General features: G+C 41.8%; 1 protein-coding gene across 1 annotated transcript; it reads right to left on the reverse strand.

Annotated features, from left to right (window-relative positions):
* Window positions 1–12,752: 12,752 nt before the first annotated feature.
* Window positions 12,753–22,339, reverse strand: GDAP1 (ganglioside induced differentiation associated protein 1). Its single transcript, XM_081996942.1, has 5 exons — window positions 22,219–22,339; window positions 20,438–20,611; window positions 16,746–16,840; window positions 16,169–16,283; window positions 12,753–13,136 (listed from the first exon to the last, which is right to left on the reverse strand). Exons 1-5 carry the CDS (start codon window positions 22,322–22,324, stop codon window positions 12,754–12,756), a joined length of 873 nt encoding a protein of 290 aa, XP_081853068.1. The 5' UTR covers window positions 22,325–22,339; the 3' UTR covers window position 12,753.
* Window positions 22,340–27,179: the final 4,840 nt, after the last annotated feature.

A 27,179-nucleotide genomic window follows, 5' to 3' on the forward strand; every position in this document is an offset into this window, starting at 1 on the left:
ATAAGATGCTCTCCCACACTGGGTTATAACCGACCATTAAATGGTGAGCATGTATTAGCAATTTCAGTAAAACTAAACAATAACAATGAAGGTTCATTGTTCTTAGGAAAGGAGGAAAGGAAAACACAAAGAAAGGAATTTAAGGAAGCACATGTCCGTACCTTCATAATGTAGTTATATTTTCCCTAGAAAATAACATAGGAAAAAGAGGAGTTCAAAAGAGCTGACAATTTCTTAAACAGTCTGTGCTAATCATATCAACTATTGCAATGAGGAATAAGAAAGAAAATTTATCAAGAACTCTAGGCAGATTAAAAGCTCTCTAATATGCTCAAAGTACAAGGAAGCATATGAGTAAGGCCAAATTGCTACCCGTATTAATTAATAGCTTAAGAATATAGGTCCAATTCACAGAATAAAATTCTCCCCCCCGCCCAAGTTGCTAACAGAAGTACTGTTAGCAGAAATATGAAGCAGAGACTACTTATTCATCAGTCTTTGCTGTGGTGCTTCTGTTGTAGGTCTGGAGAAGAGTTTTTCAGAAATCATACTTCCTCATCCTCCTTACATACACCATATCGGCCAGACAGCAGAGACTAAAGGAAAAAAATTACCACATCTGAAAACTCCCTGTTTTAAACACGGCCATCAAGGTTCATATTCAGACAGATGTACTACCATTTGAAGACTAGTGTTTTCTTAAAGCTACTTGAGCAGACAGTATGGAGTCATTGCCACTTGAGAAAATTATGCAAATGTCTTACCCAAACACTGCTGACCATAAACCATGTGCTTGTACTGAGCTTCTTTCGATGAAGCACAGTGGCTACACTTCATCAGCAAAAATTCAAGTGTAGGCATGTAAACCCCGTAAACATTTGGCATGGCTGGGCTAGAAGGGAAAATTCCACCATTTGTATTTATCTGAAATCTAGCTGTCTCCCAAGTAGCACAGAGAAGAATAAGACAGTTGCTAAAATAACACATGGAGATACTTGCTGGCCTTTTCTCCAGCTTGAGGAATGAGGCAGTTCCTAGAATCGTAGAACCTTTGGGTTGGAAGGGACCTTTAAAGGTCATCTAGTCCAACCCCCCTGCAATAAGCAGGGACATCTCCAACAAGGTCAGGTTGCTCAGAGCCTCATGCAACCTGACAGTGAATGCTTCCAGGGATGGGGCACCTATAACCTCTCTGGGGCAACCTGTGACAGTGTTTCACCACTCTCATTGTGAAAAATGTTTTCCTTGGCCTCTTTTAGTTTAAAACCGCTACCCCTTGTCCTATGGCTACAGGCCCTGCTAAAAAGTCTGTCCCCATCATTCTTATAGACCCCCTTAAAAGTACTGGAAGGCTGCAATAAGGTCTCCCTGGAACCTTCTCTTCTCCAAGCTGAACAGCCACAACTCTCTCAGCCTGTCCTCATAGGAGAGGTGTTCCATCCCTCAGATCATTTTTGTGGCCCTCCTCTGGACCCGCTCCCTGCTTTTCCTGTGCTGAGGGCTCCAGAGCTGGACACAAGACTCCAGGTGGGGTCTCACCAGAGTGGAGTAGAGGGGCAGAATCACCTCCCTCAACCTGCTGGCCACGCTGCTTTGGATGCAGACCAGGATGTGGTTGGCCTTCTGGGCTGCAAGTGCACACTGCTGGCTCATGTCCAGCTTTTCATCCATCAGGACCCACAAGTCCTTCTTGGTAGGGCTACTCTTAATCACTTCATCCCTCAGCCTGTACTGATACTGGGGGTTGCCCCAACCCAGGACTCTGCACTTGGCCTTGTTTAACCTCATGAGGTTCATACAGGCCCATTCCTTGAGCTTATCCAGGTCCTTCTGAATGGCATCCCATCCCTCAGGCATCTCAACCGCACCACTCAGCTTGGTGCAATCTGCAAACTTGCTGAGGGTGCACTCAATCCCACTGTCTATGTGATGAAGACATTAAACAATACTGGCTCCAATATGGACCCCTGAGGGACAATGTTTATCACCAACCTCCATCTGAACATTGAGCTATTGACCACTATCCTATGGATGTGACCATCCAACCAATTCCTCATCTACCAAACAGTCCACCCATCAAATCCATCTCCCTCCAATTTAGAGAGAAGGATGTTCTGGGGGACCACGTCAAAGGCCTCACAAAAGTCCAGATAGATAACATTGGTAGCTCTTCCCTTGTCCACTGTTGTGGTCGCTCCATCCTAGAAGGACACTAGGTTGGTCAGGCAGGACTTGTCCTCGGTGAAGCCATGCTGGTTGTCTCAAATCACCTCCCTGTCCTCCATGTGCCTTAGCATAGCTTCTGGGAGCATCTGTTCCCTGATCTTCCCAGCCACAGAGGTGAGGTTGACAGGTCGGGAGTTGCCAGGGACCTCCTTGCTACCTTTTTAAAAAATAGCTGCAGTGTTTCCCTTTTTCCAGTCTCCAGGGACTTCTCCTGACTGCCAGGACTTTTCAAATATCATGTAGAGTGGCTTGGCAATTCATGTTCCCAAACAGCTAACTAGCTCTTTTTTTTTTTTTTTTTCAATCTATCCTGTGTTCAGTATTTCTTTGCAAGAACAGAAGTGAAAAGTCTTAGTGTACAAACTACAGAAATAAGCACTTGCAATTCTGTTGAGCTTTCCACCTGGTGATGTTCTGGAACAGTGGCAGCCAGACTGAAAAACTAAGTATTTTAAAATACTTCTTCAGAAATCTCATTGAACTTAACCAGTTCACTTCCATGAATAAGGTCAGTGAATAAGACATTTACGATTGGTGCTCAGTGAATTATCTGTCAAAGGTTCAACCTCAGTTTTAGATTGTCTGAATATGAGTCTCAAAAGATAAAACACAGAAAATGTTAGTGCAACTACACAGGGAATAAAAGTTTCCACAAAATTTTGTGAAGTGAAACTTCTGCTTTTGCATAAATTGCAATCCATCAGACAGCTTACCATCACACCATCCTCTCTCAGATATGCCCATTATATGCATTTAAGGAATTTTACATGTGAATAGGACCTGTTTCTCAACCTTACCTGTGTACATCTCTCCCACATGAACCAGATTATATGTAATCACATGGACATCAACTGTGGGTCTCATTTCAGAGGTCCTAACTGTCCACAGTCCTACTGAGTTAGGTGGGAGCTGTAAGTTCCCAGCAGCTTTGAGAATTAGACTGATATATTCTCACAGGCAGTCACGAAAAGATCATTATGTTACAGATAAAGTATTTACAATGTTAAATGGATCTCTGTCATTTAAGGTCTGGAGAACTGGCATTCTCCTTTGCAGATTACTGCAAGAAACTTTCAGTTATATTTATAAGTGATAGAATTGGAGCACAGAGTGTTGAAGATAGGTAGGGTTAGAAATATGCATGTATTTTCCTCATGGAAAGCTAGGAAATACCAAAAGTGTCTGTCGTATCAATTACAGCTAATGCCAAACAGCTATTATTACCAAGAATTTTGCTTCAGAGCATATAAAGCTTGATATATTCCTTGCTTTCTTAAGTTCAGCAAGCAATTTCTTTAAATTAAACCATTTTGGCAGCCAGAGTCAGTATGTGCAACTCCAAACAACCTTGCACAAAGCACTGTAAATACAATTTGTGGCAGCACTGACATAATAGGCAACATTAAAATAGATAATTATTTCATGAAACAATAGAAGCCTGTCTAAGGTTTTGCCCCTTATTCTTTTCTTAAAGGGACAACATCCCCCTCCCAGTTTCCCTATTCCCATAGCCAAAGCTAGGACTCCACCAGCTCTGGTAAAATTGTTAAAATGAGAAAGCATCCTGGGTATTTTTTTCCCATTTGTGACACTATTTATTAATGCAATGCTATTCTAATATTACAGTATTAGTGTGTTAGTGAATATATCTCATTTACTTTTCTTAAGCACCTTCAAACTGCCAAATACACAGCACTATGGAAGTACAACATATAATCGTGAGACAGTAACATTAGACAATGTCAGTCTCCTGCTCCAAAATCCAATTCTGTCATTGCATGTCAACAAGATGCAACATTACACAAAGTGTCCAGAGCCAGCAGGAGCCTAGGGAACTGCAGGTTATAGGGCAAACAGCCCAGATTAGAACCAGTCCTGTACAAACAAACACAAGATGAAGGACTGCAGTGTGGCAGAACAAAACTACTTTTGAGGCAAGGTCCTGTGGTGAGATTAATTATAATACATGCAAAAACATAAAATTTGTTAATACCTAATAAATCATTAATGGAAGTAAGCAGGGAAATTACTTGCTGCTATCTTGAATTAGTGTTTTAAGATGTGTCTGAAATAGAGTATCTCATGAAACACAATCATTATTGAATGAGCTGATGAACCATGTAATAATAATGCTTGTTTCCTTGCATGTTGAACCCCCAACCAAGAGGTGTTCAGATAAGCTTTCACACACAGTGAGCAAAGTCTCTACCTGTTCATCAACAGACTACATCCTGTGATCTCATCTCCCTTGCGACAGTATTGCATACAGTGCAGTGTAGCACTCTATGAGGTGTGGATTTATTCTTTATTTAAAAAAAAAACCCAAACAACAAAACCAAACAAAGCATAAACCTTAGGGTTATCATCAGCCTCCTAATGTAACTTACCATTTCAGGTCCTCTTTCTGAGCCTCCATTAGTGTCTTCCCCATACCTTTTCTCTCCCATAAAATAATGGTGCTGAAACGTGTCAGTGTGGAAGTGTCAAGCTAATGCCTGCATTTCAGAACTAATTCTAGCTAAGGTAAGAGTTTTGCCTCTCTTTTACTGCCCATCCTCCAGAGAAAGCTCTCTTGGTGCTTCTTTTATGCAACATAATCTTCTGTAAGAACCAAAAGACCTTTTACAGTTTGGAAGACCAAGGAAAGATTTCCAGGCTTTCTTCAAGGCAGTTAGTCTGAGGAGAAGAGAGATCTCCAGTCTTTAAATAATAATACCTCCCTCTTTACTTAAAGATGCATGAGGGAAACTTCATGGTTGATCTGACCAGCATCTTGTCTCTATTGCCCCTGCTCTGTAGAGGCTGTCTTTGGGCTGCCTTGAGAGTTTCAAACATTAACTTACAACACTGGTTAAAAAATCGTGAGCATCTTTTTTTCTTCCTGTTTCTTCAAAAGCAAGATATGAATATGTTTTTCTTCATAAATACATCTTCAAGCCATTCTCTACACAAATATAAGCACAAACTTTTTTTTGATTCCAGGTCTCTGTATTTAGGCCTTTGCCAAAGCTTCCCTGGACTGACAACTGATGCAGCCATTGGCGATGCAGCCTGTCTAAACACTCAGGTATCCTCTCATTCCAAATTAGATAGAGGTGTTAGGCACACGTTAGACATCTAGCTGTGCAACCAGCTTGAGGGATTTCTGACTTTAAGCACTGCCAATTCTTGTTGATTTCAAAGCTTGGTTTGAAACCATAACCACATGTCATACAAGGCTGGTGGATGGCAATGAACTTCTTTCAGTTGCTGCTGGACTTCCACCTCCGTGTGCTGCTACAGATGTGGAACCGGAGGCTCAGCTGATGTTGATGGTGTTGCTGTTCTTACAGCCATTTTGGGAATATTTGCATCTTTCCCTTTGCACAAAAGTATCCTGAGAGTTTCTTATAACATGTAAAAATGGGCAGAACTCTTATCCAGTACGATATTCATAAGAAAATCAACCAAGCACAGTTATTTTTACCTTTTTTTAAAATATATATATACATAAAAGTGAAATCTGCTACCTTTATATTTGCTGGAGCTTCCTTGTACCGTGGTCACAATTTGCTGTTAACAACAGAAAAAATGAAGTCAGCTATAGCTTTTTGGTTCTCTTTCAAATCCAAAGAATAAAAAATTTATGATGCTGTTCTGGAATCAGTCCTAAACATACATTCTTGGACTTGTTTTAAAAGAATTCTTTACTCCAAAAATAACTCCATATTCCAAAATTTTTTGATTCAGTACGTGCTGCCCATATTAAAAGCTTAAACAGCTTTTAAAAGCTTAAGCTCTGCATATACCCTTTGTTTCAGAAAGGTATTGTGCAGCTTTCATTGTCTCTGTAACAAATAGGTTGATTAAAACAAAACTTTCCAAGGCAAAGTCTTAAACTATGATTCACAACATAATGACTTTAAAATTAAATTCAGATCCAATGTAACTAGATGCACCACTAAATTTTTTGTAACAATGACTCACACCAGATCTGAATCTGGCTCTTTGTTAGAAAATGAAATCTTGATACCTCCATTACTGCAACATCAGCCAATTTTGTTTCCTCTGTAACTTTTAGTGGCTTCTGCCTCTGTGTTTTAGAGCTGTCTAAAATTCAGCACAATGGAAGGGTGCACAACTTCTTAAGGCACCAGATTTGGACAAAGAGCATCTGGCCTCATCTGGTACAGACTTCCTGTGAGATCTTGGTCTCTGAAGCCATTTCTATTAAAAGATCTGAAAATCTAAGCAGTAGGTCCTTCTACTTTTACTGCCTCTGGCTTTGGGGTGCAGTCCAGACCTCTAGTTGGTGTCTAGGCTTGTGACAAGGTGTCTGGGGAAAGTTATGCAGTTCAAAGCACATGCTTTCACAGTACCTTTCTGAACAGCGGTCCAAATTAAACATCTGTATTACGAAGCCGGCTTCACCATGCATTCAACAAAGACAGCTATTCCTTCATAGTGTTTCCCTACACTGATTTCAGTGAAGTAGTTGAAGTGAGATAGAACAAATACATCCTGCGAAGTGGCCATCCAAAAGCCTCTCTCCACCCACAGACAAGTCACCCAGAGCTGGACCAGAAGATATGGTGATGGAGCTTTTCGGGATACTTTCTTCACCAGTTCTTTTGAGCTCCAGAGCCCAGAATTTCCTCCTCTTCATCAAACCTGTGTTATGCATCTAAATACACTCTTTCCAGGAGGTCAGCATTTGCTAAGTGCTGGCTTTTAAACATAACTGGCAGAGGAGGCTATGTGGCAGGCCCTGCTCTCCATAAGGTTGCTGAGTGTCTGGAAGTCTTGGCCCTCCACGTGTTCAAACTACCTTTTGTCAAAGGAAATGCCTCCAACATCTGCAAAGATGGACAGGTTTTGTGCTGATAAAGAGGTAGCCTGACTCTGCAACCTACTGCATAGGGCACATATCTATGAGGGGGGTGTTTTTCTCTCTACTTCTGAGTTTTACCAACAAAGTGGGAGAGAAGGACTTCACTTTCTGCAAGGTGAATGCCTCAGCCAGCAGGTGACAGAACCAGTCGTCTCCTCACACCAGGTTTGGCCCTGTGAATGCTCTATTTTCTGCTGCGTAGGGGAACAAAAGCACCAGCTGCCTAAGCACTTGAAGTTAGATAACTTTTCTGAAACAAGCCCTAAATGAGAAGTTTTCAGGATGGCAATCGTTTCTCAACTGCTACTGCTTTTTGTCCAGTCTAAATGCAGTAGCATTCAGCTTCTGATCTGGATGATCAGCTGACAAGAAGCACCAAATACATTAATGTATATTCTCAAGTCCCTACATTGATGATGTTATCAAATATTACTAATAATGCTATCAAAGTAGATAAGGACAGGCAGCAGCCGATGATGTTTCATGTAGAATCAGTGAAGGGGAACACATCCCCACACAAAAATATGCCAGTGACACGAGCAGTCTGACTTGTTCCCTCTCCATGTGCTCCCCACTTGTGCCTGAAAACCAGTTTCCTTTAGAGAAGCTGTTTCTCTTTGGTTCTTTAGTCATAGCCAGGCATGTGAAGAACCCCTCCTTTACTCCCTTCCAGGCTGCTGGTGGGGACTATACCTGCCTTCACAGCAGGATTTAGACAATGTATTCACTTTTACAAAGGATCTCAAAAATTGCACGTAATAAAGCACTGAGTTTGAACAACCAGGACGAGTCTCATGGGGTTAATTTGAAATAAATCAACCAAATTTTCATCATTTTAGCTTTAGAGCTGGATTTTATAAATAAAAATAATATAGTACTATAAATAATTGTCAATTAGTCATTTTTAGCAGAAGAAATATGGAAGGGATAAATAGGGATATTCTATAGAATGTATATAAAGGAGATTAATATATAGTAATATCTATAAAGTAGATTAATATGGTTTCCGTTATTATGTATTAGTTTACACAATACACTTTTATACAACTATTTAAGAGTATTTTAAACTGTAGTAAAAATAAATGCTGATGTAAAGCTAAAATGGAAATAGCTAGGACTTCAACTCCGCAAATTCCAACAGATTCTTCCCACAACACTAAGCTTATCCACAGCTTAACTATTTTATGGTGCAACATTTTTAACTTCACATTAAGTAAAGCACCATGATTGTAACTTAGAAAGAAAAACAGAAGTAAGAATGCTACTGAAGTACTGTATGAGTGAGTTAAGAGTATTGTAAGAACTCTGGCTTCTGGAATTTCCTGAGTTTTGAGTGCCTAACTTTTTGACTTGGTACTGCACCAAAACTAAAAAATTATTTTTGAAGAAAGGAGGGAAGAAAAAAAAACTTATTTTGTTTGAGATTTTTCAACATACTTTTGACTTCCTTAGCACATCTTACAAATTGCCTAAGCACAACCTTACACCTCTTTGTCTAACATCAGCTAAACAGAGAGATAAACTTAATAAGGACGCCTCTGTAAGGAATAATCTGTCATATGCCTTATTGTAGAGTACAGTGCGCTCCAGTTAGCTAGATCCACTACTTTTTACCTACTTTCTCTCTACTGCTATCTCTAATCCTTATGAATTAAGGCATGTCAATCTCTCTCTAAACCTTAGTAGCTCCTTGCTCTCATAAAATTAAGAATTGAAAAATGTGATATACAAAAATGGACATATGGTTGTGTGAATCTGGACAAGGTATTTATACTTGCTGTACTTCCCATTCACTCTTGCTCCTCTTTGTCTGCTTAGACATAAGCTTTTCACAGCAGGGTCTCTGTTTTCTGATTAATGCTAACATCAAGGCCAGCTCAAAGTTGGCCCATAGACCATAGGTGTCATAATCTCCTGAAACTCAAGCCCTACCAGCTGTCTATCTGATCCTAGCAGCTGTGCTGACTTTAGAAATACCAAGAGGAAACACATGCAAGCTTCAAGTAGTGCTGCCTCTTCCTCTGCTTAAAAGAACATCCAGTGCAGACTGTTACAGTGCAAGATGGGGCAAAAAAAATGCTTATGGCCAGCATTGGTCAGGACACACTGTTTGGTCTTGTTAATGACACTATCAGTGTGGACATAAGCTTATGTGCTTGTCATGCCCCTTACAGAAAGTAGCCCCAGCTTCTGCAGCTCAAAAATATAAACAAAGAAACAGGGTCACACTCAGAAAAGAAGCTTTTTTTTTTGTATGGATTAATTGAAAACACAAAAACTGCTTGCCCTCCTTCTTTAAATGGGTTTTTAACATTATTAAATGGCTTCTGTTGAGCTTGATGCATATGCAGCACAGACAACCATAGAAAACTATCATTGTAACTGTTGTCTCCAGATAGATGCAAGACAAGCTGTTGAACACCCCCTAAACTGAAATACCACAGGCTTCTCTCCTTGAACAGCATCAGACTCCTTAAAGCAGTAGGATCCTCAAATGTGCTTTGTTTTACTGACAGAGGAGACATAAAACAGTCTAGAAAGTGGTCTTGGAATCGATGTTGATTGTGCAGGTCCCACATACAAAGATATGATATGAAATATATCTGATGCTTGATTATGAGTGCAGATAGTAAATGAAAACCAGAAGATTGCTTGTGTTTCCAATCTAAATAGTGTCCAGAGGTACCAGAGCAAAGAAAATAAGCCAGGCTGAAAATAAACTTTACAAGCACTACACAAAAGCTATCCTGCACAGAGCACCATATACAGCATATGTGCTTCTAAATCTCATCCTATTTTCAGGAATTTAATCATGGATAAGCCTTTTGCTGCCACCTGTACAGAAATCGATGTCACACAGAGCACTTCAGGACAGTGAAAATATGTGGGCTATCAAACAATTGAACTAACAGGCACGAATAAAACTAGGGATCCAAACTTTTCCACAGTGGAAGTTTTATCCATGTTCATTCCTGCAGACGACATGTTTAACTGCTGTTCAGTGACATTCATTTTAACGTGAAGTATTATTTCAACTTTGCCCTCTTATTTATTCAGTGTAGAAACTACACACACACATGAATGATAGGTACCACAGAATCACCCCGTAGTAGACCAAAGCAGTTCTTTCAAGAGCTCTTGAGAGACCGCTAGTCTGATGAGGATGCTCACATCCATCTTATGCTGAGATCACAAACGTTTTGTTTGTGAAAACTAGTGTTTTCCTGCACATCTCAAGGCATGCCAAAGCGTAGCCCTGGAGGATCACTGACATCTGGTGGTCATTTCAGTCCTTCCCAACAGTACCTGCAGCTGCAGGCAGGCAAAGGAGTGCTAGCTGAAGTGCAGAGATCCTTGAGGCTTGCGGGGGGAAGTAAAACTGCTTCATCAATAATTAGCCTCTATCACAGGACACAGGGCTGCTAGTGTGAAATTAACTGGCATGCCTCTGGGAATACAGGTGTTCTTATCTAGAACTAACATATTAAAAAAAAGAGGAAGGAAAAAGTAAAATATAAATTCTGAAGAAAGCTAAGTTACATATATTGAATTTTACCGTGACTTGATCAGATTATATTTTACAGATGGCCTGTCAAAAATACATGCCAGGAAGCATTAAGTTACAGACCTTACTCTGAGTTTATTAACTTAGTGGAATTTGTTGATTACAAGTAAATGCAGATGAACTACAATATACAAACAACAAACTCAGTTAAAGCTGCCAACACATTAATAGTATTGTTGGATTAAACTTACTCTAGATATAATAAAACTTTTTTAAATAGAGCACATTTAATTCAACAAGTTCTTGAGAACAACTGTGTCATGAAATAGAATTATATAAAACTGTCTTTTTGACAAATAAAAAAGCATTGTTTCCTAGGTAAGATGTTTCTTATTACTGAAAAGGAGCAATGCGATTTAGGTCTCCTTTTGCTACACAACTAGCACAATATTAAATTGTAAACAGGAGTATTCAACAATTTTATCCATTTTGATATCTGCTACACAGTGAGACTGCCCAGACACAAACTGCCTCAGCTGTCTCCAGCAAACTTGAGAGAGGATCTTCTTGGTGCTCAAAAGCAGTTGTGTGAGACCACAGCCACCAGCAGCACTGGATCTAAAATGTCCTTAGGCCTGTTAGCACTGGTTGTTGATAGGCAAACATTTAAAGCTATGTTTTGCTTGTTGTAGTTATCTACAGGTTGTAAACAAAACTCTGAGGCTTTCAGACATTCATCAAGAAAAGGAAAATCTTAATAAACTGTCATGTGAATTTTCAGCCCTTCCCAATTGCTTTCTCGCTGCAAAATGACTCAAAGTCTATCTTCAGGTAAATGTGCACTTCGCATTGAAACAGGAGCTCAGTTTAAACCTAATAAAACTCTCAGCATTTACTGAGTAGTGGGAAGTAATCAAAGTGTTTTTCTATACCTTTCCTACAAGCTACAAGAGTGCAGCTTTGCAAAAAATCTGTAGTACAAATCACCTGTCTCCAAACTGACATATATTTTTCACTTACCAGAAATATGACACCTCTCCATAAGTAAACAGATTGCTAAATTACTGTTTCACCTTCAATCTAGGCCACCTAACCAGACTGAAAGATAGTGAACTATTTTAAATTACTTTTACAAGACGCATTTTTTTCTAGCTGGCTCTGACACGTGGTGGGCAAACATTTCAGACAGGCACATGCAATTGTTAACATAGCCAAATAGTGTGCAAAAAATAGCCAGTGCTCAGAGTGGAAACAAAGAAAGGGTACATGGGACACTAAGATGAAGACAACTGTATCAAGCCACCCCAAAAGCAAAAGATAGATGGAGCTGGTAGGAATGAAAGCAGGAAATGTGCACCAAGACAGTTTGGTTTGACTCAGCCAGGGTTGGGGCTGAGCTGGGTACCTGGCTGGGCCAAAGGCCAGCCAGAAGGCTTTCAAAAGCCAAGTGTCAGGTTTTTCACTCCCATTTGTATTTCAGCTGAAGTCTAGCATCTGTTGACCGCTGATGCCTCTGGAAAATTTCACTCATGTGGCCCACAAATCACTGATGTGCATACGTGTTTCAGGTCACTTCCTGTACTACTGCGTGAACATACAGTGACAAAAGTGGCTCCACAAGACTACTTTTTAACACATTCCTGAAGGTCCAACTGCAAATCAGTATACATTAATCAGTACAGAAATACTCACTCCTCTACACAACAGGCACAGAGCCTATGTTCCACTTAAATCCTACTCTGAGCATTAAAAATAAGTGCTATTTTCAGTATTTCAATAATGCTGGTTTCTGCACAGTATTACATTTCACTCACAGAGAAAAGCTGTCACATTGCTGCATATCCATTAAATAAAAGCATTATAATTAGGTCAGCTACTAGGTAAAGGAGACAATAACCACTTTAACAAAGCACTGTCACAGCCCTTATAGGTGCTCATCTGAAACAAAAGTCTCTTCTTTGTTGTCCCCCCAACATGTACTTTCCACAAATATCTTGGCATTCTCAATCCAATTATACAACAGCAGGAGACAATTACTGTGTGACAATGTTCTAATTCAAAGACATAACCTTTCTTCTACGTTTATACTTTATTTGGGGTATTTTCCTGATGGGCAGAGATGTGCTCTACTCACCACCAGGCACAGACGGGTCTAAAAATAATTTTGCCTGGTTCTAATCGATAACATCATGTTCGCAAACCTCTTCCGAAGACACATGAAAGCAAGATAACCCATTCCCACCAGCATGCTGACCAGCAGGGTGGTGCCAAGAACCCTGGGTGCCCTTTTCTTGGCCACACGGAACGCTGTTGGCAGCACGGCTGAGATTAATATATTGTTGACGTGTCCTAAAACTTTGTAAAATGCTTTTCTCTTCAGGACACGCTCATAATAGGCTTCCAAGTTGGGCCGCTTTCCATTTCCCCAGTTTCTTCTTGCTAATCCCAGAAACTTCAGGCGATGTAACGTGACAGCAAGTGATACATCTGCCAGACTGAAGAAATCACCACAGAGCCAAGGCTGATTTTCATCTTCTAAGCAGAGATAAAACATAAAGAATTAGGAGCTAACAGAATACAAGCACATGTAGAAGCCTCCATGGGATAACATTTAGTTTATGGCTATTTAAAAATGCTGTCTAATAAACACCACCAACACTTCAGCTAAGATATGATTTTAATCAACAACATTTTACTAATCCTTTTCCATTCTTCACACAATATTGTAAAGTCTTAAGCTCAGCAGCCTGACCTACATTTGTTAAGTGAAAAAGAGCCACATTTCAGTTTCATAAATTAAAGCCCACAATAAACACATATTTTCCTCAACTACATTTCTCAAATTGGGGTTAAATGAAACATGAGTGGGAAGGAGGAAGACAGTTTAGCTTTTACGGAAAGAGCTACCACTTGCCTGAAGACTTTATCATCTTGTCTGTGTGACTCAGCTCTATAGCATTCACTCAATAACAGCTAATTTGCTGGAGACTCTCAAGTTAAAAAGTAATGGATCAGATGACTGACCTGCACCAAACATATCAGCTCAGCGAGAAGACAGTTTGTCTACCCGTCCTTCCTTTGTGCCTCCTAGAACCCAAACCAAAGGGTTTTTACACTGAGAAGTTTGAGAAGTGATGGATATTCACACTGCCCACCATTAGTCAAGAGCACAGGTAGAGATCCCAGGCTTCCTCTCCGGTCAAAGGAGAGAGGTGAATCTTCCTGGGGATGGCTCAGTGCAGGCACTGCCAGGCAGCATCACACCTCTAACTTCAGTGATCTGAAGCACCACCACCTGAAAGGGCTTACCTGTACTGACTACACCGAGTGCTTCTGAAACCCAGGATATGAAATTTGATAGTTAGCATAGCTGCCAGCACGAGTACTCTGCTCTAGCCTAGATCTCAAACAGGGCTATGCCGTTCCCTCCTCATTCACAACCTTTTGCAGTTCTTCCCTGGAGAGCTGCTTGGCAGAAAAGGACCTGAGGGTGCTGGTTGACAGCCGGCTGAACATGAGCCAGCAGTGTGCCCAGGTGGCCAAGAAGGCCAACAGAGTCCGGGCCTGTATCAGAAATAGTGTGGCCAGCAGGAGTAGGGAAGTGATCGTGCCCCTGTACTCGGCGCTGGTGAGGCCGCACCTTGAATCCTGTGTTCAGTTTTGGGCCCCTCACCACAAGAAGGATGCTGAGGTGCTGGAGCGTGTCCAGAGAAGGGCAACGAAGCTGGTGAGGGGTCTGGAGCACAAGTCTTACGAGGAGCGGCTGAGGGAACTGGGGTTGTTTAGTCTGGAGAAGAGGAGGCTGAGAGGAGACCTTATTGCTCTCTACAACTACCTGAAAGGGGCTTGTGGTGACGAGGGTGTTGGCCTCTTCTCCCAAGTAACCAGCGATAGGACAAGAGGAAATGGCTTCAAGTTGTTCCAGGGGAGGTTTAGATTGGGTATTAGGAAAAATTTCTTCACTGAGAGGGTGGTCAAGCATTGGAACAGGCTGCCCAGGGAGGTGGTGGAGTCGCCATCTCTGGAAGTGTTCAAAAAACATGCGGATGTGGCACTTCGGGACATGGTTTAGTGGGCATGGTGGTGCTGGATTAGTGGTTGGACTTGATGATCTTGAAGGTCCTTTCCAACCTTAGTGATTCTGTGATTCTGTGATTCCCACACAACAGTTACACAAAACCGCTGGCATGAACGTCCAGCAGCACCTCTGTGGAAACAGAAATTTTGCATTGTCGCTTTCAACTCATTTGCCACCAGAGGAAAGCAACAGTTTGGCACACTGCCAGCATGAGTCCATTTTGAACAGTTATGCAGGTCTGGAAAGAAAGGCCTCTGCAGAGACCGAGTGTATCCTACGTTGCTGAAAGGATAGCTGGGGATTCACCCAGTGCATTAAGTCAGAAAGATGATGGAAAGGAAGACCAAAGAAGTTAATCTGTGTGAAAGAAAGTTGCCTGCAGTGGCAGCAGCAGTAAGTGAATGAGGGATTTGAGCAGCAGCATGAGAAGCAGAAGCTCAGAGGTTGACCAGGACCTGGAGAAGCATTGTTCACAAACCTCAAAAATATGAATATCTCAGACAAAATTCCAAGAAGCAGGTAATAGCCATATGTTTTACTAAATCCTGTGATCCTGGCAGTTTTCATAAGCTTATCAATACTGTACCAGTTGACTCCTTGCAGAGAAAGCAAAGGGGCTGCTGGAAATGGTGACAGACTTAGTTTGCTGAAAAAAATCCTACCAGCCTTTGTAAGTTAAAACGTTTTCTGTGACTCTTTGCTGTTGAGTCAGTAGAAAATTTAACCTAGATTTCCAATTGCTGGTTCAAATCTACTGTCTTGATAGTAACTGATAATTATTTCAACAGCTATTTATAGAGCCAAATGCAAAAAGGTATTGATTTGAGCAGATGCAGCTGATATTGACTGATGCTTTATGCAGCTCCCAGTGAAGTCAGAGGAAGGATTCCTATTAGCACCACTGGGAGTTGGACTAGACTCTGAATAAGCAGAAGACTAATCCCATTTAAACAAAATTCAACTTTCATTTAGGTGGACAGCAGGTAAATAACACTATTTTCCAAGAGGGTGGCGGAGGGGGGTTGCTTAATGATTAGAGCACTTATCCAGATTGCTACTTCTGCATATACTACAAATATCAGCACAGTATTTACACAAGAATGTAATAAACGTATGTTAAACATTAAGGTCATGATCATTATAGTGAACTGAGGCCTACAACATCAAGGATAACATTGTGTAGTTAAGGTTTTCTTATTCTGTTGATAAAATACTGCAGAGCTTTGCAGCTAATTATACTCGCTGTGCTGAAAATGTGATCAAGCACTCATATAACACTCACATAACACAGTGAGAATTCACTGACAGCAGCAGTAAACTAAACTAGTATTTAAAACCGTATTGATCCCTCCTGTGATGTTATATCAGTATATGTTAAAAGTATCAAACCGGACACATTAAAAACAGTCCTATAACAGTGCTGTCAACAAGTTTACTCAGTCTCCCCAAACATAAGCATCAACAAGATTTAGCAAAAATAATCCCTTACCTGGTGTTTCCTCATTTCGCCGCTGCAATTCAGTCTCAACCTGATCCAAAACTTTTTCCAGTTCATCCAGTATTTTCTTTAGGTATTTTATATTATCATGATCCAGCAGTTTAGACTAAACATATATACAGGTTAGTGTCTTAATCATTGCACAGAGTTTATACTTTTATCAGAGAAACTTTTACTTAAGATACTACAGTGCTTATTCATAAAATGTGATTATTTTGTCCACAGTCAGCTGGACACCTTTTGGATACTGGTTACAATTCAGATTACAGAAGAAAAACATTAGACATGCTAGGTATCGAGGTTTGCCTCACTCTGCGGGGTCTCAACATCCCAACACCAGTGCTGATGTGTACTTACCTCTGAAGTCAGTGGCACCAGTCCAGCACTTCAGCACACACTTGAAGTGTGTAGCTGATGTGGGGGTCAGACTGCTTCATGCCTTGTAGGGTTAAATCACTTCATGACATTACTGGTAATGATGGGTGAAAAAAACGTTTACATCGTGACAGAAAAAATCTGAAACTAATAAGCTCATAATAAAAGCAGGGAATACAAAGAATTTTCTTACTTTAAGGCGCTTCTGTTTTGCTATATAGGCAACTTGAAGGTCTGGATTTTCTTCCGCAAGTTTCTTCAACTCTGATTCTGTGTTACTTATTTGACCTGATTAAAAAAAAAAAAAAAAAAAAGGAATGACACTAGATATCCAAACGTACCCATAATGCAATCCACAGGAACTGATCAATAGTTTATGTACACATATCACAATAAAGAAATGAGAAGTGGTACTTCAGTGAAGCATCACCACCAAGTTGGGATTCATAAACATGTTTTGGAAAACTTAACAGCTGTGTAAATTGACCCCACCATAACTTCTGCTCATCGGTTTGCAATGAACTCTATAAAGCACTGATCTGCCAGGCAGAATGAGAAATTCTTGTTAATATTTTCCTCTTATTCAGATAAAACCGCTTTGCTGCCAAAACCGGTGCTAAATCCATGAAATTCTGCTGCAAATACCTCAGGACTCTGATGTTTTTATACCTCAGGTCCTGGGTTCCTAACACACTTTTCAGGCTGTCAAAATGCAGATAGGCCCATACCAATATTTTCTGTAGGTCACTGTAGGTTGTGGGATACTTCCACAGCAAAAGCCTAAATACCACTGATTATGGAACCAAGGTGTTTTCAGTTAGCTAAAATGTGACACAAAAATCTGTGATGCCTTTTGGAAATGTTGGTTATGGAGTATATGGATGTTATACAAAAACATTCATTACATGACTTAAAGAAGGAACGATGTGAAAAATTTACAATAATTTTACTGATTTCTACTACATGTGTATAGCCTTTTCTCTCCTTAAAATGGGGCTTTGCTTGAAAATGCCATACTTACAGACCTAGAATACCAGTAGATAGATAGTGAATAGTAAGTTATACTCTAAAAATAAATGTTTCTAGTAATAAACTGAGAACAAAAGAATAATTACAGGGCATGAATCACCTCTCACTTGTACTTGATAAATAAGATTAGTTCCAATTAAGTCTCATAAATTAAACTGATAAAAAATTCTTACTAGAGAATACTGAACTCACTGCTTTATACATTCTTTTTTTCAACCTGACATGACTGTGAAAGCCATCTTTCAACATAGTGTATGAAGAAATTGAAGGATGTAATCACACAACTAAAATCTTACATATGCCTTACATATGCAATTAATTACTTAATTGGATTTGGTACGCATAAACATAATACATAACTGGCTGGTGGCTTATTATAACCAGCACTCTGAAAAAGATCAGCTTTTCAAAGCTGAAAACTAAACCATCCGCGACAAGTTTGAACAAGCAAAGGAATTGTTTAGGAACATCCACGAGCTTTTAAAAAAAATGCCTCAAATCAAGAAAGCAGGCTATGCTTTAAGTATAAAAAGATAAGAAAATGTCTGAATTTAGACAAGTAGTAATTTTAGCTCTACCAGTATGAATGTGTATGTGTAAACTGACAACAGGTTATACCAACTAGAAGCTAGAGGGGAAGAATACGTACGGTCAGAAGAACACAAGACAACACTGTAAACCATAATAAAAGCACTGATTATTACCATGTGAGAACGGAAAACCTATCAATGCCTACGAGTAAAGTACAATTGTTTAATAAACAGCATCCACATTTGGGGAAAAAAACAACCAAAAACCAGATAATACACTGATATAAGAGCATAATTCATGTTACTTCAGTAAAAAAAAGAATGCTAATTACTCTTGCTGAAATTATACATTCTGCATCTCTCCAGACAATTTTTATAAGGAATTTGTTTTTAAATAACCATTGATCATTGGACCAGCAACACTGACTTCTAAATACTTTGTAATGCTCAAGAAGTTTCCAGCAGACAGAAAGAAAAATAACACTGCAATGATGTTTTATAAAGGATAACTCAAGCAACTATAAGGAAAACTAACTGCCTGACTTCACCTCTGACAACATAATGGCATGGCTAATAAAAGAACTGACTTGCCAAAAATTTTGGGGAGGAGCATGACACAGTTTGTTGGAAATAGAACTTCTCAAACTAACAAAGTATCAGTTTTTATGAGGTTATGAATTTGGTAATAGTACAGCTGTACTACATTTCAAAGTCTCTGCTGTATTTGACTTTGCTCTATGGAACATTCTAAAATATCATACCAAAAAATCATCACGATAAAAGCACTGACATTGACAAAAAAATCAGAGATCTCAGAACATAATTGTAAACAGGGACTCGTCATCCAGCCATGTTTTTGGGATTTGATCCTTGTCCTAGTACTATTTAGTTCTTTTGTAATATTTAGAAGGAAACATAAAAGCATTAATTAACATTTGCCATGGTAGAAAGAGTAGAAGGGACATAAATCAAGAAAAAAACATAGCACTGAACCCAGTGGTCTGGACTGGTTGACAAACTGGGTCTAAGCAACCAGTGGATGTTTCATTGCAGTCCAATGTAAAATACAAATTGAAGTAAAAGATACAGGCTACGTTTCTTGGCAAGAGGGCTGTAAGTTTGCAAGCAGTTCTGAAAAGCTAGACTGAGGTCATGACCCACAACCAGCTGAACAAGGATTCCCAGGGCAGTTCTGTAGCTGAAAGTAACACTGGAGTCCTTGAACATACATACAGAGAGAAAAAAAAAGAATAAAGAATTAAATATTTATCTCCCTATCTGACACCAAAGTGAACAGAATCTGCTGTCCAGTTCTGGTGTTCAAACCCAGGGGGGAAAAAAAAGAAAAAGGCCAAAAAAAAAAGCTATGAGAACTGAAAGATTATTTGCCAAGGATTTTTCTGAGTACCACTGAATGTTGTTTAAACCAAGTATTTCTGCAAACTACTGGATTTGAAACAGGAGTTCATTTCAGGAGGTTCTCTGTTATGAAGGTGACTGGCCAACATAATCTACAGTTATTTCCTCTGCCCTTAACATACTTCTTCATGGGAAGCTGGTATCTATATAAAAGTCCATCAGGTAAAATGCTGATGCCAAAGAAGTCAAAGGACATTTTGCCATTAATTCTACCAGTCCATCAGTTCATCCTTTATCTTGATTCTATATTGTTGCACTATTTGCACCAGGATTTTGGTTTAAGTTGTGCTTTAACAATTTCCATTGGTATAATGGAAAGCTACTTACCTCTTCACACCTTTTTTTTTTCCTCTCTACCCCTGGCACCAATTTGACACTAGTACATTCCTCAGAAAAAATGGGCCTCTTAGATAAACAGACTCTGTTTCATTGAAACTAATCTGCATTTGCACCACGTTGAGAGGAAAGCAGTTACTTTAATTTAATAGGTAAACTTATTACAAGTTTACAATCACACAAAATGGGTTTCCTTCAGTGTAGTGGTTTGGTGTGAGCAGTAATAGCACTGTTTTCTAGAAATTGCTTTATAAGCATAAACAGCAAAATCAGAAAGTAAAATACAGCTGTCATAGCTGCCATTTTCTGTTATGCACAAGAAGCATTTTTTTCAATCATTAGGAAAATTAATTCCACAGATACCTCAAAAATAACACTTCCTCTTTCCCATTTTCAAATCATAACAGACTACAAAATTAATAAAAAGTATATGCACAAATTATCAAGGACTGCAACTAAAATTGGAAATCTGTGCTCAATATATTCTGCTTCAGATGCACTGAAGACACAAGATGAATGTAATGCAGCATCCTACTAACTAATAGGCAATCAGAGCTATATCAGTACATACTACGAATTCTGCTGGTAGCATAGGCTGGAATCATTGAGTCCACTGTTAACTCGGGGTGCAGGATGCAGCCATGCGTGTAGGCATCCATAGGCAAGGAGTCTAAAAGCTCTCTATAGTGTTGTACCCTTGGATAATACATGCTCCCTTCTTCTGGCATTAATCTTGGCACCTCCTCTGCAATACAAAGTTAAAAATAAAGTCAAGAAAAGAAGAACCATGTAATAATTGGTCAAGAGCAGTATTTCCAACGTTACCTCAGTTATGTCCAGCTGGCACAGGTGACACAGCCACAGTTAAGGAAGTTTCACTATTCCCCACTGTAACTTGCCAGTGTTACCACAGTTCAACAAAACATACTCACATACTGCATTTTAAAACATCTGAATAATTCCAATTCCTATGCAGCAACCATGTAAACACCTATTTAAGAGGCCTTCAAATCAGAGAACCAGATTCAGCGTCTATTTTGTACTTCTAGGGACGGGAGATCGTAGCACACAACCCTTTAGCCCTCTCACAGTAAGGCACAACTGAGGTGGCAGCAAGCCATTACAGCTAAAACATTACCACAGCTGTAATGCCATAAAAATTACAGTACAGGAATCCTGCTCAAAGCATGGTTAGAAGTATTCCTGCAGACCACAGAGTTTTACCCTGCTCTCAATCTGCCTGGGCCCTGACTCTTCGTTTGACGAACATGCCAGCATTAAATACATATTGTGTTCCTCTAACAATGAAGTTTTCTCCATGGCTTAAGAGATCACAGCACTAAACCCCTGAAACACAAAATGCTGCCTCTTCACACCTAAAAAAATACAACTCCGCATTTTCTTCAGAAATTGAGGCAGTCTATTTTCCGGCAATACACAAGGAATTTCAAAAGCCTGCATGTGATCACTTCTGTGTTTTTTCGTCCTACTTTTTTACCTCTTCATTCCATTTTGGCTCCAAAAATAATTTACTCATTCTACTCCCCTTTTCCGCCCAATGTTATTCTGGAATTAAGCATCTTTCTTCTTTTCTTGCGGAGAAGCAGGAGCTGCCCGACCACAGCAGAAGTTGTGCAACACACTATTTTTCACAGCAGTCTCACCATAGGGTTAGCACAGTGCAGTGCTGCCATTACTGCCTTCAACAGCCTATGTGAAGGGATAAGGTCAGTGGTGGGTTTTTACTTAGAGCTGCTTGGAAAGGTGCTGGAAGGCCATAAACAGCTCATTTTAAAGGAACGGGTTTTTTATAAAATCACTGAATAGTTTGGGTTGGAAGGGACCTTTTAAGGTCACCTAGTCCAACACCCCCACAATGAGCAGGGACATCTTCAACTAGATCAGGTTGCTCAGAGCCCCATCCGACCTGACCTTGAAGGTTTCCAGGGATGGGGCAGCTACCACCTCTCTGGGCAACCTGTGCCGGTGTTTCAGCACCCTCATCGTGAAAAATTTCTTCTTTATAGCTAGTCTAAATTTGGCCTCTTTTAGTTTAAAACCATTACCCCTTATCCTCTGGCAACAGGCCCTGCTAAAAGGTCTGTCCCCACCTTACTTATAGGCCCGCTCTAACTACTGGAGGGCTGCAATAAGGTCTCCCCGGACACCTTATGCGGTGGTTTTTACCCCACACCCCCAACTACTAGAAGAGCCCATTTACTTGTGAGACTACGAACACTTTCTGGTCGTGAACGGAGCAACGCATGGCAATACAGAGCTGTGACCCCGACGCTGCCGCACACTATGGGGTACACAGGGACAGATTTTGCATCGAAATGCCTATGGGATTACCATCTACAAACGTTGCTTCAAGGTAATCGATAATCTGCGTTGCCTCACAAATGATGTTTTCCCCATGGATAAGGACGGGTACTTCTCCAGAGGAATTTAAGCGCATGAACCACGGTTCGTTGTGCTCGCTCAGCGGCAGGTTTACATCGTGCTCTTCGCACTTCAGGGCTTTTTCGGCTATTGCCAACCGCACCTGCAACGGGGCGAGCGGGGTTACCGCAGCAGAAGCACTCCCCGGTCAGCTGTCCCCGCTCTGCGGAGCCAGCCCGGCCCGGCGCCCGGCCCGGCCCTGCCGCAGCTTGCAGGCGGCCCGCGCTGCGCCCCCTCCCGCCCAGCGCCCGCCGCCGGAGGGCCCGGGCTGCCGCCACCGCCCCGCCCAGTACCGCGGGCACCCGGGAGGAGACGACCCGCGGCCTGCAGGCCGCCCTCCGCGCCTCCGCCGCCCCCCTCACCTTCTGCGAGGAGAAGGACTGCGTCCAGTGGTAGAGCACCAGTGGCGCCATGCCCGGCGGCACGGCACGGCACGGCACGGCACGGCACGGCACGGCACGGCACGGTACGGCACGGCCCGGTACGACGCGCGCTGCGCTGCGCCGGGCGGGGCAGGAGGCCTGCGCGGACGCGCAGCGGCGGCCGTGCCCGCCCCACGGCGGCCTGCTGTTGGAAATTAAAAGAAGGGGATGGCCGGGGGGTGCGGGGGACACCCCCTTCTCCCCCCCAGCCTGCCCCCGCCTGCTCGGAGGACGGCCCTTCCTACGGGGAAAGCGCCTGCAGCACCGTCCGCAGCATCCCCTAGGGAAGGGCAGGAAGATGGATGCGCAGGTACAAAGGTCACATGGCAGGATTTCCCCTTTTTTTTTTTTTTTTAATCTTTTTCTTTTTTTCTTGAACAAGGACTTCCACTATGAATTTCAGGGACATTGGCATCACACTTTTGGGAAAAAGAAAAACCAATAAATATTGCCAAAAGACATCCTGAACTGAACCTTATGCGTATAAACACTCTATTGCAAAATTCACTTAAGTTATAGCAAGAAGAAATAAAGCTCTAGAATAATATAAATTTCCTTTGCCTCCAAATATGCTCTTTCAATCTCAGGAGAAAAGGCTTCTCAATTATTATGTTTTTCTAGACAAAACTAGAAATAATGAACAATTTTGCAAGGTTTTCTTCCTGTGTGAAGTAGGGTCCTGAAGAGCATCTGGTAACAAACACTAGCTTCCATCACCAGAAAATGCTTCCTTTGTATCTCGCAGTGGAGATAGATAGTTTAGAAGATGCTATTGTTGATAGTACCTGCCTTATTCATTAGACACTATCTGCTGCACCAGGGAGATGAGCAACCTAAAAACCATGGCGAGACGCCAGGGTCCAGAATATTGTTCTCTTCACCCTGACTGCTCAATCCGCAATAAAGGCGACTACTTCAGGTGAACCCAGTAACTCACTCCCACATGCAATTTCTCTATACCAGATGAATCCCACCATTAGTATCCTGAAGACCTGAACGTAGTGTGTCGAGAGCTACGTCTCAATAACAAGTACATTTGTTTTTAAGGGAAATTTTTACTAATGTTAAGCAAGGGAATGGATTTAAGACACTGAAAGAGACAAGGTAATGGACAGATCTTAAAAATCAAAAGGGAAGAAACAAAGAGCCAGCTTCCACCCCCACACTGTTCATGTGAGTGGGCACAAGGGCAGCCGTGTACCTTCCCCAGAGACTACTCCCAGCTAGAGTCACAAACAAAAACAATCTCTTCAGAAGGGCAGGCACTCACAAACTCCAGCTGATAGTAGTGTGTTGCTGATGGTAAATCCTACATTTTGGGGAATTTAATTTAATTGTAATTCTTTGAAATGTTGGAGAATATGCTTAGAATTGATAATAAGAATGCAGTCAATGGAATGAGAGAAATACATTACAAGTGGATTTACTTCTCTCCAAGATCTATGTCTAAGGTCAGAGTGCTGGAGTACCCACTTGGGCTTTAACCTACTGCTTGCTGATACACAGGCATTCTCACAGGTCTCTGCCTGGGCTGCTGTACAGATCCTTACAGCTAGACCTTACAATATCTCAAGGCAAAGAACTGAGCATTGGATACCCCAGACATTATTTTTTTAAATATACATGCACTAGACACTCTTTCAGGTTTCTGCCTTTTTTTCTTAATTTCACCTTTGAATCAAAATATTGTCATTTTGTCTGTTACCAGGCAGACCACTGCTCCTTTTCGATTCTTTTGTTCAGCTAATTACTTTGATACTGAATATGGACTTATGAGTTTGAGTTATGTTTTTTCTTACCTGTTTTAGATGCCTAAAAAGGCAATGAAAGGTATCGTACCTTCTAACACAATAAGGGGAAAAGGACCATTGAGAACAGCATTTCCTACTTCAGACTTCTTCAATAACACAGCAGCTGCAATCATACTCGGCTGTTTCTTCCTTAATCTTGTCATCAGTATTGCTATGAAGTACCACCAGCATGGCCGTGTGTACCGCCCTGCCTTGCCTCCGAAGAGTTCAGCTGGAGGAGGGAGCGCAGGCACCCTGCGGAGGGAGCGCTGGCGGCTGGGCCCCCCCAGCCCGGCAGGCGGCTGCTCTCACCACTGACCACACGGGGCCTCCCTTTTCCAAAAATACGATGCGAAGTACCTTCTCCCTCCGGAGATGCTGAACAAGAAAAGAGGCTGACGCCTTTTTCTTCAGGACGAGAACCTATCCATCCAACTATGGTTGCTCCCAAGCGCCTTCACCTTCTCGTACAGGAAGAAATCAAAGTGCCAGTGTGCTGGTTTTGCCTGGGATAGAGTTAATTTTCATCACAGAAGCTAGTATGGGGCTATGTTTCGGATTTGTGCTGGAAACAGTGTTGATAATACAGGGATGTTTTTGTTCTTGCTGAGCAGTACTTACAGAGACTCAAGGCCTTTTCTGCTCCTCACCCCACTCCAGAGTAGGCTGGGGGTGTGCAAGAAGTTGGGAGGGGGCACAGCTGGGACAGCTAACTCCAGCTGACCAAAGGGATATTCCCCACCATATAGAATCATAGAATAGTTTGGGTTGGAAGGGACCTTTAAAGGTCATCTAGTCCAACCACCCTGCAATAAGCAGGGACATGAGAGCCCCATCCAACCTGACCTTGAAGGATTCCAGGGATGGGGCATCTACCATCTCTCTGGGCAACCTGTGCCAATGTTTCACCACCCTCATTGTGAAAAATTTCTTCCTTATATCTAGTCTATATCTACTCTCTTTTAATTTAAAACCGTTACCCCTTGTCCTATCGCAACAGTCCCTAGTAAAATGTCTGTCCCCATCTTCTTAGAAGCCCCCTTTAAGTATTGAAAGGCTGCAAAAAGGTCTCCCCGGAGCCTTCTCTTCTCCAGGCTGACCAACCCCAACTCTCTCAGCCTGTCTTCATAGGAGAGGTGTTCCAGCCCTCGGATCATTTTGGTGGCCCTTCTCTGGACCCTCTCCTACAGGTCCATGTCTTTCCTGTGCTGAGGGCTCCAGAGCTGTACTCTGTAGGACACAATACTCCTGGTGGGGTCTCACCAGGGCGGAGGGGCAGAATCCCCTCCCTCGACCTGGCTGGCCATGCTGCTTTGGATGCAGCCCAGGATATTGTTGGCCTTCTGGGCTACGAGTGCACATTGCCGAATCATGTCCAGCTTTTCATCCACCAGTACCCATAAGTCCTTCTTGGCAGGGCTGCTCTCAATCCCTTCATTCCCCAGCCTGTACTGATACTGGGGGCTGCCCTGACCCAGGTGCAGGACCCTGCACTTGTCCTTGTTGAACCTCATGATGTTCACATGGGCCATTCCTTGAGCTTGTCCAGGTCCCTCTTGATGTCATCCTATCCCTCAGGCGTGTCAACCACACCACTCAGCTTAGTGTCACCTGTAAATTTGCTAAGGGTGCACTCGATCCCACTGTCTATGTCATTGTCATATCACCGTGTCAAAGGCCTTACGGAAGTCCAGATAGATAACATTGGTAGCTCTTCCCTTGTCCACTGATGTGGTCACTCCGTCATAGAAGGACACTAGGTTGGTCAGGCAGGACTTGCCTTTGCTGGCTGTCTCGAATCACCTCCCTGTCCTCCATGTGCCTTAGCATAGCTTCTGGGAGGATCTGTTCCCTGATCTTCCCAGGCACAGAGGTGAGGCTGACAGGTTGGTAGTTCCCAGGGTCCTCCTTGCTACCTTTTAAAACATAGCTGCAATGTTTCCCTTTTTCCAGTCTCCAGGGACTTCTCCTTACTGCCAGGACTTTTCAAATCTCATGGAGAGTGTCTTGGCAACTACATCAGACAATTCCCTCAGGACTCTGGGATGCATCTCATCAGGTCCCATAGACTTGTGTATGTTCAGGTTCCTCAGGTGGTCTCGAATCTATCTTCTCTTACAGTCAGAGGGACTTTGCTCCTCCAGTCCCCATCTTGCAGTCCATCCCCTTGAGAGATGTGGGAAGAGAGACTGCCAGTGAAGACTGAGGCAAAGAAGTCATTGAGTACCTCAGCCTTCTCCTTGTCTGTTGTTACCAGTTTCACAGTCTTGCTCACCAAGAGGGAAAAGCTTTCTTTGACCTTCATGATCAGTATATAAAGCTGGGGGAAGAAGAAGGAAGAGGTGAGGGCACGTTCAGAGTGATGACGTTTTGTCTTCCCAAGTAACCGTTATGCGTGATGGAGCCCTGCTTCCCTGGAGATGGCTGAACACTTGCCTGTCGAACAAATTCCTTGTTTTGCTCTGCTTGCTTGCACAGCTTTTGCTTTACTTATTAAACTGTCTTTATCTCAAAACATGAGTTTTCTCACTTTTACCCTTCTGATTCTCTCCCCCACACCACCAGAGGAGAGTGAGCAAGCAGCTGTGTAGTGCTTAGTTGCTAGCTGAGGTTAAACCACAATAGTCAGATTATGAAAAAGCTCAGAGCATCCTAGAAA

This window comes from Phaethon aethereus, assembly GCF_964289735.1.
Source record: "Phaethon aethereus genome assembly, chromosome: 2".
In the NCBI taxonomy this organism is placed as follows: Eukaryota; Metazoa; Chordata; class Aves; order Phaethontiformes; family Phaethontidae; genus Phaethon; species Phaethon aethereus.

Excerpts from the sequence above, each read along its gene's own strand:
- GDAP1 (XM_081996942.1), bottom strand. The coding sequence starts at position 22,324 with ATGCGCTTAAATTCCTCTGGAGAAGTACCCGTCCTTATCCATGGGGAA. Across the intron at positions 20,612-22,218 it reads TGAAGCAACGTTTGTAGATG|AGGAGGTGCCAAGATTAATG; the intron begins GTAATCCCATAG and ends TTTGTATTGCAG. Across the intron at positions 16,841-20,437 it reads TGCTACCAGCAGAATTCGTA|GTCAAATAAGTAACACAGAA; the intron begins GTATGTACTGAT and ends TTTTTTAATCAG.